The 11,317-nt window shown below is 63.8% G+C and overlaps 3 protein-coding genes across 3 annotated transcripts; 2 read left to right on the top strand and 1 right to left on the bottom strand.

Moving 5' to 3' along the window:
• Window positions 1-817: 817 nt before the first annotated feature.
• RHTO_07678 (V-type H+-transporting ATPase 54 kD subunit) lies at window positions 818-3,000 on the top strand (the record flags this gene model as incomplete). The annotated part of the gene is made up of 11 exons (XM_016421334.1): window positions 818-889; window positions 963-1,058; window positions 1,118-1,220; window positions 1,304-1,370; window positions 1,431-1,561; window positions 1,669-1,801; window positions 1,869-1,976; window positions 2,038-2,289; window positions 2,352-2,477; window positions 2,540-2,641; window positions 2,880-3,000. The coding sequence occupies 11 exons, from the start codon at window positions 818-820 to the stop codon at window positions 2,998-3,000; spliced, it is 1,311 nt and encodes a 436-aa protein (XP_016274455.1).
• Window positions 3,001-3,707: 707 nt separating this feature from the next.
• On the top strand, window positions 3,708-8,696 carry RHTO_07677 (Ca2+:H+ antiporter; the record flags this gene model as incomplete). Its single annotated transcript, XM_016421333.1, has 9 exons — window positions 3,708-4,655; window positions 4,712-5,257; window positions 5,313-7,052; window positions 7,114-7,272; window positions 7,327-7,930; window positions 7,987-8,134; window positions 8,189-8,305; window positions 8,364-8,517; window positions 8,571-8,696. 9 exons carry the CDS (start codon window positions 3,708-3,710, stop codon window positions 8,694-8,696), a joined length of 4,542 nt encoding a protein of 1,513 aa, XP_016274454.1.
• A 176-nt stretch (window positions 8,697-8,872) lies between these two features.
• RHTO_07676 (uroporphyrin-III C-methyltransferase) lies at window positions 8,873-10,955 on the bottom strand (the record flags this gene model as incomplete). The annotated part of the gene is made up of 2 exons (XM_016421332.1): window positions 8,873-10,049; window positions 10,105-10,955. The coding sequence occupies 2 exons, from the start codon at window positions 10,953-10,955 to the stop codon at window positions 8,873-8,875; spliced, it is 2,028 nt and encodes a 675-aa protein (XP_016274453.1).
• Window positions 10,956-11,317: the final 362 nt, after the last annotated feature.

Raw genomic sequence — 11,317 nt, 5'->3', positions numbered from 1 at the left:
ACCCTAACCCTAACCCTAACCCTAAGGTACCGGCGGAAAAGGAGAGGAACGCCAGTCAAAGTGAGAGCTCGCAGAATGACGCGCGGGACAAGCTCCCGACTGCTAGCCGAGCCGCTACGGACGCCTCCAGCAGCGCCAGCCTGTTTCGAGACAGAGAACTGTCTCCCTCCGCCCGAATCGTATAGAATGCGGGAAGAACGGCCAGCGAAAGAACCTCGTCGAGCACCCGTGCCAAGCTGCGAAACCGGCACGAGGGCGGGAGGATGCATGGCGGTGTGAAGCGTTGAGGTATACAAGCGTGTCGGTCAGGCGGAAGTGGGAGAGGTAACGAGGTGAAGGGAAGAATCAACTCGGCCAGGGTGAAAGCTACACGCTGGCTCCGAATCTCTGACGCACCGCGAAGCGCCCATCTCGCTTGACCAGCGTCTTGACTCGCCACGGCGTTTCCCTCCAAACCTACTGCCTCCGCGCGCGGGTCGTGCCGGGAGTTGCGGAGGGAAGGAAACGAGCGAGGAGAAAGACGCGGTGACAGGCGATGGGAGAGCCGTCGAGTGGCGCAGCGAGCTCAGCGGTGTACTCGCGTGCTACAGAGCAGCCAATTCAGCCAGAACAGCGTCGAGCGAGGTGACGGCGCGAGGGAGAGACGGGAACCAGGTTGGACGAGGACCACACCGCTGCCACCGCTCAAGGACCCGCTTGTGACGACAGCAGACACCCTCACAACCGCTACAAGCACCCGGCGCACCCACCCACGCTCTCGCCGCCTCGAACGAGCGCACCCCCACCGTCTCGCACCGACCTCGACGTTCGCGGGCTCATGTCGCTCGTCGCCAACACTTTCCTGAGCGACAGATCGCTCAAGATTCGCTCAAAGGCGATTCCATGGGACGTGCGTCGCTCCCAGACCCGCTTGTTGCCTCGCGAGCGAACTGACCCATCGTCATCACTCGAACGGCGCACAGGGCTACCAACGCGCTGGCTTGCTGGATGTGGACGACGTCAAGCTCGTGCAGCGCGTAGCGAGCAGCAGGGATAAGGCCGAGTTCATCCTCGATGCGGTGCGTCGTTGTTCTCCTCCTCACGCCTGAAAGCGAGCTGACCTTGCGACGAACGGCAGGAAGGGGAGACGTACGCCGCGTTGTACGTGCGGCTACTGAACAAGCTGTCGCGCAACGACACACTCCAGTTCATCCTTGTCCTCGTTGGCGATTTCATCGCAGGTGCGTGCGCCGGATCGTCTCTGTTGCGAGATTCGTGTGGGAGGCATCGTCTGAGCCGCACCCTTGACACTCTCCTCGCACAGACCGAGACGAACGAATCTCCCTCTTCTTCGACGGCACCGCCGAAACGCCCTACCCCTCCCTCCTCAAGTTCGTTGCGCGCCCGTCCTCTCGCACTGCTTGCCAGCTCACCAATTCGCTCCCGCGCAGACTTCTCGACTCGCAAGACGACTTTGTGCGCCTGAAGAGCTCGGCGATCGTCTCGACCATCCTCCCGTACGACCCACAACCGTCAGATCAGGTCGTCGCAAAGGTCCTGCAGCATCTCGCCAACCTCGTCCGTGAGTCGCGGCAGTCCCACTCAACCGCCTCGTGTCGACCCGGCGTCTACGTCTTCGCGGTCAGGTTGCTTGCCAGCTCACTAACGCAGATCACGATGACCTCGCAGGATCACCAAACGATCCGGAAGGGCAAGATGTCGCCGTGCAATGCCTCGAGTCGGTCTTGCGGGTTGCGAAAGCACGGGAGATGTCGTGGGACGCAGGCGAGGGTGACGCGAACGCGTCGAAGGTGATCGAGGGGTGCGTTCGAGTTTCCCGTTTTTTCACCTTCGGACTTGATGGCTGATCCTCGACGCTCGTAACGCAGACTCGTCCAGCTCCTGCGGGCGCATCCGTCGCCGCAGATGCAGTACCAGCTCGCCTTCTGCTTCTGGCTCCTCTCGTTCGACCAGACTGTCGCGGAGCAGATCAATGCGTGAGTTTGCCCCTTCCTCCCGACGACCGCGCACCTCGAGCTTACTCTTGACACTGCGCAGCCGCTACAACGTCGTGCCGCTCCTCCTCGACCTCGCGAAACAAGCGATCAAGGAAAAGATCATCCGCATCGTCGTATCGACTTTCCGCAACCTCATCACCAAGGCGCCGAAGCAGAACCTCGCAGCGATGTTGACGGTCAAGGTCCTTCCCTGGCTGCAGACGCTCCAGGGACGCAAGTTTGGCGATGAGGACATCAAGGAGGATGTCGATTTTTTGGTCGACGAGCTGAAGAGGAGTTTCGAGGGATTGACGTGCGTGCAATTTCCTCACCGGAGGGATGTACCTGAACGCTAACGCTTACGACGCAACGCAGCACCTGGGACGAGTACAAGTCGGAACTCGCGACGGGACACTTGACGTGGTCGCCGCCGCACACGAACGACGACTTCTGGCGAGACAACGCGCTGAAGCTGACGGACCGAGATCGCGAGCAGCTCAAGTGCGTCCTGCGCTCATTTCCCGTCCGTCCGCCGGAACTGACGCCCTAACGGAACTCCGCAGAGTTCTCGTCAATCTGCTCATCTCGTCAACTGAGGCACTCACGCTTGCGGTCGCGGCGAACGACATCGCGCAGTTCGTCAAGTACCACGAGAACGGGAAGAAGTGCGTACGGATCTCTCGCTGGCCGGCGCACGCAGATTCGGGGGACGAACTTGGCTTCCTCGAGGATCTCCTTGGACTGAGCTGACGATCTTCCTCTTTACTCTCTCCATCCCCCTCTCCCTTCACTGCACTATTTCGCCCTCTCTCGCCTTCACCTTTGACCTCGTCGCTACGCTCACCGCCGACCCACCTTCGCCTTCGCACAATCCACCTCTCCTCCCACTCCACACACCCGCAGGGCCATCGAGGACCTCGGTGCCAAGGGTCGCGTGATGGAGCTGATGACGCACGCCGACCCGGATGTCAAGTACCAGAGCTTGGTCGCGACGCAGCGGCTCATGTCGCACGCATGGGCGTGAGGAGGAGGGTCAAGTTGCGGCATCCGCCTTGTACGACTCGCGGGTACTCCTGTTGCATTACACTCGATACACACTGCCTCGCCTCTTGATCTTCGCGAAAGATGACCTCGTCGCCGTCGTGCTCCCCGAAGGAGAGGAGCTTCGCTTCTTGTCCTCGACCACACGCTCGACATCCGCTGCGAGGCTTGTTGCTCGGCTGCATCCGCTTCCAAACCTTCGACTGCGCCGGGAGAAGCCCACACACGCGCCCGCGCCGCCTCTTCTCGCCTTCTCGCTTCCCGCCGTCCTCGAGCATCCGAACAACTCGCCTCACCACCTCGCACGGCAGCAGCGGTTGGACGAGTAGGCCACAGCGGCAGCAACGGTGCGTCTCTCTATCTGCGCGGTCTCTCGCTTGCTCGCTCGCCGATGTTCGCGGTCCCGGGTCCTCGACAAGTGGGGAGGAGAGGCTCGAGATGTCAACAACGGCGGCGGGCGCGTCGTGCGGGTCGAGGGGCACAGAGTAGTGCACCAGTACTGCGGGAGAGGGTGCTGGGAAGGTTACGAGATCATCGGATCGAGCGGGCGAGTTCCCGCACCTCCTCGTTGACCGAGGACGAGGACGAGGTGCTTGCGTCTGCATCGCGCACAGGGCTGGTCTGCGGTGTGCAGACAGAAGCTGATCCCTTACTTCGACCCACCCGCAGCCACTCGAGACGACCGCCGCGATGGACGACCCGCCTCGCCCGTCCTCTTCCGCCGGCGATTCTTCCTCTGAATCCACCAGCTCGAGCGACACGATCGCAGGGCCTTCGACCGCGGCGCCTGTCGCGCAGGCCGACACGACTCCTGTAGCAACTCCCGAACCGGCGACCCACGAAGAGCTCGCTACGACTCCCACTCCGCAACCCTCGCAACTCTCCCGCACGCCTCCCGCTTCCAAGCCAGTCCCCTCATACGCCGCCATCGCAGCCAAGTCTCCGCAGCCTCCGGCTCACACGCAGACCCCGCCACCTCGCCCTCGCACGCATTCCAGCACGACAGCAGCCTCGTCCTCGTTCAGCTCGCCCGCCAGACGAGACCTGAGCGCGAGTGACGCCATCCTTCACGAGGAGGAGCCTTCGGCGTACGGTACCGCGGGCGAGGAGATGCACGATGAGGAAGAAGACCGCTTCTTCACGCCGATGCAGGGCGGAGCGTCCGGTGCGAGACGACCGAGTGCTTCGGCCACGGGCGCGCGAACACGTCCTCCAAGTGGTGCGGTTCCCAGCACCTCTAATGCGGCTCGACGAAGCATCAGCGTCAACACCTCCGTCTCGAACGCCTCGTCAGTTCCCGCTACCGCTCCTCCCCCTCGACAGTCGCTCTACCACCCACAATCCTCGGCTCGCCTCTCCGTCGTCCCCTCCGTCCCCACATCCGCATCGCACTCTCGTTCTCGTCAACCGGCCTCTGGGTCCGCCAACCCGCGCCGCTCCGTCTCTCGAACCGGCCAACACTCGGCGGCATCCTCGTCTCGCGGAGGATCAAGCGGGTCAGATGCGGACAGTGACGACGGCGAGAGGAGGAGAAGGACGAGGCGAGGTGTGCAGAGCGCGGCGGGAAGCGATGATGACGAGGTCGTGACGAGGGATCGCGGCGAAGAGCTCGTCAGGAAGCGGTGGAAGGAGCGCAAGGTGCGTGGCCGCGATTACTCCGCTCTCAGCTTCCTCACTGACGCTGCGATTCACAGGAGGCCCGCAAAGTCGCCCTCGCCCAGCGCATGAAGGAGGACTCGCAGCGACGGATCTCGGCCTACACGAACATGTCTTCGCAGGCAGGCGATGTCTCCGACTCGCTCGGCCTCGGCTACCCCTCGAACCCGAACACGCCAGGTCCGCACGGTCGCGAGATGTCTCTCGCTCGCTCGGAAGCCTTCTCGGATCTCGCCGCACCTCGCTCGCCCGCCTTTCCCTCCGCCGCGCCTCCTTGGTCTCCTCTCGGCCTTCCTCCTCATCACCAGCACCACCACGCCTACCCTCACATTCCCCGCCCTTCGCTCGGCCAGCGCGGTACGAGTTTCGTTTCTTCCGCCTCAGCTTCTTCGCAAGCTGGCGCCGGAAGCGACACTGAAGGACCCGCACGGAGCATCGTCGAGGCGGACGAGGAAGAGGGAGTCGACGGTGACGAGCCGAGAATGGAGGACTGGCGAGACGGGGGAGCGGACGGCGAGCATGACGCAGGAAACGACACCGACGACGAGGGAGAAGTCGAGTACACTTTGAAGGACAGGCAGGATGTGCGTGCGCTCGCTCGCCTTCTCTCGCTTCCTGCTGACAAGGTCTCGCACGCAGGCCATCAACGTCGAGCACCCGTTCGGCCTTCCGATCTGGAAGCCGGCGCTGTACAAGAAGTCCCGCTCGATCGCACGACACGCTGACGCCGCCTTGCACGCCGCGCCCTCTTCAACCGCCCTGCACCACCTCCTCCCCTCGAACGTCATCTGGACGCTCTCATTCGGCGTCTGGCTCTTCATCCTGTGCGGTGTCGTCAGCGCCATCCTCTTCATCACGCCGTTCGGCGGCGCCAAGTACGGCCGTGTTGTGTGGGAGCTGGGGACGTACCTCTTCTGGCCGTTCGGAAAGTACGTCGAAGGATGGGTCGAGGAGCTTGACGACGGGATCAAGTCGGACGATGCCGCTCCCGACGGCGGGCAGGGCGTCCGCTCGGGCGACATTTCGGACGAGGAGGACAACGCCGAACGCTTCGGCAGGCGAGGCCGCAGCGGGACGATCGGTCAAGGCGGAACGATCTCGTCCACCGTCTCTTCCCCTCGCCGCCCGCCCATCCGAGCCGCCACATTCGACGTCCTCCCCGACGAGCCCGTCCGTCGCAGCGACCGCACCGTCCGCCCGAAACCGAGCGAGAGCAGCCTCCGCGTTCCCGACGAGCACAGCTCGCTGCTCGACCGCACGCCTCAGCAGAACCGCATCTACGGATCGCTCGGACACGGCCACCACGACCGCAGCGACAAAGCGCACAGGTCCTCGAGTGAGGAGACGATCACCGGCGACACGGTGCCGCGCATTCGCAGCGTTGCACCTCACGACTTCAGCAAAGATGGCGACTCGGCACACGGGTTCCGCCTCCGCGCCCTGGGCCGCATCATGTACTGGGTCGGGTTCTACCTCGTCATCGCGCCCGTGCTCGCACTCGTCGCACTCGCATGCTGGGGCGGCGTCTTTTCGATTCCAATGGCGAAACTGCTGTGGGTTCTCCTCCGCCACCTCAACAACGAGCCGCTCTCCCTGTACTTCCGCTCCCCGCCCGACTACCAGCCGGTCGTCCAGGACCTCGCGACGGACGTCGAGGCGCCCGATGTGCACGCCGACGATCCGACGCACCAGCAGCAGGACGCGACTTCGGTCGTCTACCCTCTCCGCGCCGGCCAGCCCGCTCCTCCGCAGCCTCGTCAATCGCTCGTCGCCGACCGCCGCAAGGGTCGTCTCCGCGGCCCGCACCCGACGGTCCTCCTCTGCACGTACCGCGCCGCCGGTCTCGAGTACTACAAGTACACGGTCGACGGCGTCAACGTCTGGTTCGTTAACCTGCTCGCCCTCGTCTTCCTTGCGATCGTCGACTTCTTCCTCGTCGCGCCGTACGTCGAGCGACACTACCCGACCGGCGGAGGCGGCGTCTTGCGCTTGATCTCGAGCCAAGCGTTCGTCTTCGTCTCCGCCCTCCTCTCGGTCATCCCGCTCTCGTACTTCATCGGCATGGCCGTCGCGTCCATTTCGGCACAGAGCTCGATCGGCGTCGGTGCCGTCATCAACGCCTCGTTCGGCAGCGTCATCGAGATCGTGCTGTACAGCATCGCGCTCACGCAGGCCAAGGGTGAGCTCGTCGAGGGATCAATCGTTGGCAGCATCCTCGCCGGCGTCCTCCTCATGCCGGGCATGTCGATGGTTGGCGGAGCGGCGAAGCGCAAGGAGCAGCGGTTCAACGCGAGGAGCGCGGGCGTCACCAGCACGATGCTCATCATGGCCGTCATCGGGACGCTCACGCCAACGCTGTTCTACGAGATCTACGGATCGGTGCGTCGCCCGGATCCTCCTCACCGATGTTCTCTCGCTCATCTTCTTCCCCCTCGCGCAGTTCCAGCTCACCTGCACCGACTGCGACCCGCTCTCGCGCAAGGCCGGCGCCGCATCGTGCAAGACCTGCTACTACGAGCACGTCAGCCCTGCCGACGACCCCTTCTACCGCACGACCGTCGTCCAGCTCTCGTACTACTGCGCCATCATCCTCGTCCTCGTGAGTCCGCCCTGATCCTCGCTCCCTCGTGAAGCTGACTCTTCCGCCCCGCAGTCCTACCTGATCGGCCTCTGGTTCTCGCTCAAAACGCACGCCTCGCAGATTTGGCAGAATGCGCAGCCGGCGCACGAACACGGCGCAGCGCGCCCGCTCTCTGGCGCCCAGCACGCGAGTCTCGCCGACCGCCGCTCAATCTACCAGCGCCTCGTCCCCGCCAACCTCATCCAGCAAGTCAAGCGCCGCCCGTCCGCCATGGGCAAGTCGCCGCTCCAGACGCCTTTCCTCGCGCCAGCTTCGCTTGAGATGCCGCCGCAGACGCCGGGACTCAAGCCCGATGGATCAGCTCCTCAATCGGCGCACCGCCCGGAACACTCGCAACAGCAGCACTTTGAGTCGGTCCAGCTTCCGCACGGCCTGACCGCCGACGAGTTCAGCCGCGCCTTCGAGATCGTTGCTTCCGCTGCTCCCGCTCTTCGCCCTCACGCCGGCGCAGCGCAATTGCACCGCGCCTCGTCGCATATGCGCGAAGTCTCGGCGCCTCAGCACGGCAAGGAGGAGGAAGCAGGTGGACATGGAGGTCACGATGCGCCGAACTGGAGCCGGACGAAGAGTGCGACGGTCCTGCTGGCATGCACCGTTCTCTACGCCATTATCGCGGGTGCGTCACGTTCGGACCACTCTCCGTCTCCTCCCTGACTCACCCGCCGTCTGCAGAGATCCTGGTCGACGTGGTCGACGTCGTCCTCGACGGCTTCGCAATCCCTGAGAAGCTGCTCGGCATCACGCTCTTCGCCCTCGTCCCCAACACGACCGAGTTCATGAACGCCATCTCCTTCGCGCTCAACGGCAACATTGCCCTGTCGTGCGTTCGTCGAGTCTCGTTCGAATCGCTCAAGCTGATGTGCACGCCTGGCAGGATGGAGATCGGTTCCGCCTACGCCCTCCAAGTCTGCCTCATCCAGATCCCTGCCATGCTCGCCTTCACGGCCTGGTACGGCATCGGCAAGGAGACGATGGCGCACCGTGCATTCACGTGCGTGGACCTTCAGGCGCAACTTCGAGACTTCGCTGACCACTACTCGTCGCTGCAGCCTTGTCTTCCCGCGCTGGGACGCCATCGCCATCATCTTTTCAATCTTCCTCCTCACCTACGTCTACATCGAGGCGCGCTCGACCTACTTCCGCGGCTCGCTCCTCTGCTTCGCCTATCTCACGCTCCTCGGAGGATTCGTCTGGGCACCCTCGGTGAGTGCTCATCCTTGCCTCATTCGCGTCAGTCGCTGAACTTCATCCTGCAGGGCCGCGACACCTCCGACAACCCGTCCCTCCAGCCGCACACGCTCGTCGCCTCGGCCATCCTTCCCTGCACACTCACCTTTGCCGGCAAAGCGAAGGCTCTCTTCCTCTCGCTTTTCACGCACTGACTATCACGACTTTAATGCTTCTCCTTCCCGCATCGTAGCCTAGATTTGTTCCTCCTTTCGTTGTTTCTACTCGTGCTCGCATCCTTTCGTTCGCCTCGCAACTTAGCCCGCTCCCACGATCCTGACGAGAGAGTAATGCTGCGATGCGAGAGACCAAGCAACCCAAGATAACGAGACTACTCCGCTGAAACCTGCTCCCCCTCCGCCTCGAGCCCGCCAACCAGGCTCATCCACCCCTCGCTCAACCCTTCCCGCACCTTGTAGCCGATGTCGCCGAGCCAGTTCTGCACGCGTCGCCTGTCCCGCTCGTCCCGCCCCTCGTCCTGAGGATCATCAAGAATGCCCATGTCGCCCTCGCCCTCGAGGCAGAGGACGGCCCAGCCGACGACGATCATGCCGGGCGGACGATGCGGCGGAAGCGTCTCGAGGACAGAGGCGAGGCGGTCGATCGTGCTGGCTACGACGCGCTGATCAGGCGAAGAGGCGCGCTCGACGAGAGCGATCGGAAGGTGAGGCGGGTAAGGCGAAGTCGGGTGGCTCATGAGCGCCTTGACGAGGGAGGAGAGGCGGGCGACGCCCATCAGGACGCAGAGCGTCTTGCCCCGCTCGTAAGGCGCAGGTGCAACGTCTCGTCCTCCTCGTCCGACGCCAGTGCAGACGACGACGCTCTCTGCGACTCCTCGCTGCGTGACGGGAATGCCGGCGAGTGTCGGACCGGCCAGCGACGACGACAAGCCGGGCAGGACGACTGACTCGATGCCCGCGACCGCTCGGAATCGCAAAACCTCTTCTCCTCCTCGACCGTACAAGAACGGGTCGCCCTGCTTCAACCGCAAGACCGTCTTGCCCTTCTCTGCCGCCTCAATCGCAAGCGCCATCAGCTCCTCCTGCGCTGCTTCGGCGTTGCCAGGGTATTTGCGGGCGATGACGACTCCTTCGCGTCGTTTAGGCGGGATGAGGGCGAGGATCTGCGGCGGGACGAGTTTGTCGGAGAGGAAGAGGTCGACGTAGAAGGGTGAAGATGGGTCGGAGGTGGTGAGGAGGAGATGAGCGACGCGGGTGAGGAGTAGAGGATTGCCGGGGCCAGTGCCGAGGAGGAAGATGCGGCCTTTCTGGCGCGGCGAGGGGGGCGAGAGCGCGAGGTCGGTGGGTTCGGAGGCAGGATCCAGGTCGTGGTATGCGGGCTTGAGAGAGGGTGAGAGAGGTGCTAGAGGAGTGGAGGGCGCCGAAAGCGATGCGAGGGAGACCGTCGCAAGCCGGTCGAGCGGCCAGTACTCGGACAGCTGGGAGACGTAACGCATTCGGGTTAGCTGGGCGGACGCGCCGGTCCAGCTCGATTCGCCGTTTGGTAGCCTGGCATGGAACGAGTGAGCGAGCGAAGAGGAAGAACAGCACGAAAGTGACGCACCGCTGCTGCTCATCGAGCGCCTGGCTCTTCGCCCTCGTGAGCTGCTCGACCGGCCTATTCAACCCGACGCCCTGCGTCTCCTCCGAGTCGTCCTCTCCGTCCTGCGCATCCTCCTGAGCAGCTTTGACCTGCGCCTTCAGTTCCTCTCGCAGACGGCCGACCGCCTCGACTGCCGCTCCCGCCGACTTGGGCAGCGACGCAACGATCTCGCGCCGCAGTCGAGTAGCGAGTCGGCATGCAGAGGTGTTCGTTGTGAGGGCGAGCTGAAGGGGTGATTTGCGGCGGGGAGTCGGCTCGCTCGAAGGAGCGGAAGGAGGGATGAGGTCGAATCGGTGCGAGACAGCCCAGCCAAAGTCGGACAAGTCGGGGCAGTCGGCGACGTTGACAAAGAAGCGTCTCCGCTCTGCCTCAGCGCGGAATGCTCGCGCCGAGGCGAGCGTCCGTCGTCGTACGGAGGACGACGAGTGCGAGACGATCGTGTCGGAGAGGACGATCATCCGTACGCCATCCAGGTCTCCCTTCCGCTCCGCCGCGTCGAACCAGTCCCACCATGCGTCCTCCTGTGCATCCGCCTCCTCCCCCAGTGGCCAGTCAACTCGTTCAATCTCTTTCCGCTCGAGGCGGAACTGCAGCTCGGCGTCCCATCGTCCCACTTCGTCCTTTTCTGGCGCCGGTCCCCCGACGATCACGCGATATCCGGCTTCGAGCGCTGCGAATGCGCGAAGAGCGGAAAGACGGGTTGGGCCGAGGAGGAGAAGCGATTGTGGTCGAGAGGAGAAGGGTGGACGAGCGGCGGGAGTGAAGGCGAGGAGGAGCGACGCGCCGGGTTCTGGTTCGGGAAATGAAGGCATGGCTTGTCGCTCGAGCTGTAGAAAGAGCGAGAGAAAGGGTCAGCGGGCGAGCGATGGCGACATTCGGCGGTTGAGGAAGAGGAAGCGAGCGATGGGTGTGTGGACTCCAACGACCGCACAAGTAGACCAGCCCAATGAGTGCCTCTAGCTTGAGCTCCCTACCGCCCAACCAGCCTCGCCGCCGCCTGTCCCGCTGCGAGATAAGCCTCATTCGCCGCAAGTCCCCCGAATGCGCCCTCCAGCCCGCCTCATCGCGTCGGAAGCGCGTTCACCCGGACAGAAAGTTATGTACGCACCCTGTATCTACTTCAAGCCGTCCCACGCTTCCCGGATGTGGTGTCACAGTCGCGAGCGAAAGCGCA

This window comes from Rhodotorula toruloides, assembly GCF_000320785.1.
Source record: "Rhodotorula toruloides NP11 unplaced genomic scaffold Scaffold7, whole genome shotgun sequence".
Lineage (NCBI taxonomy): Eukaryota > Fungi > Basidiomycota > Microbotryomycetes > Sporidiobolales > Sporidiobolaceae > Rhodotorula > Rhodotorula toruloides.
This window is presented reverse-complemented; position numbering and strand designations above follow the sequence as displayed.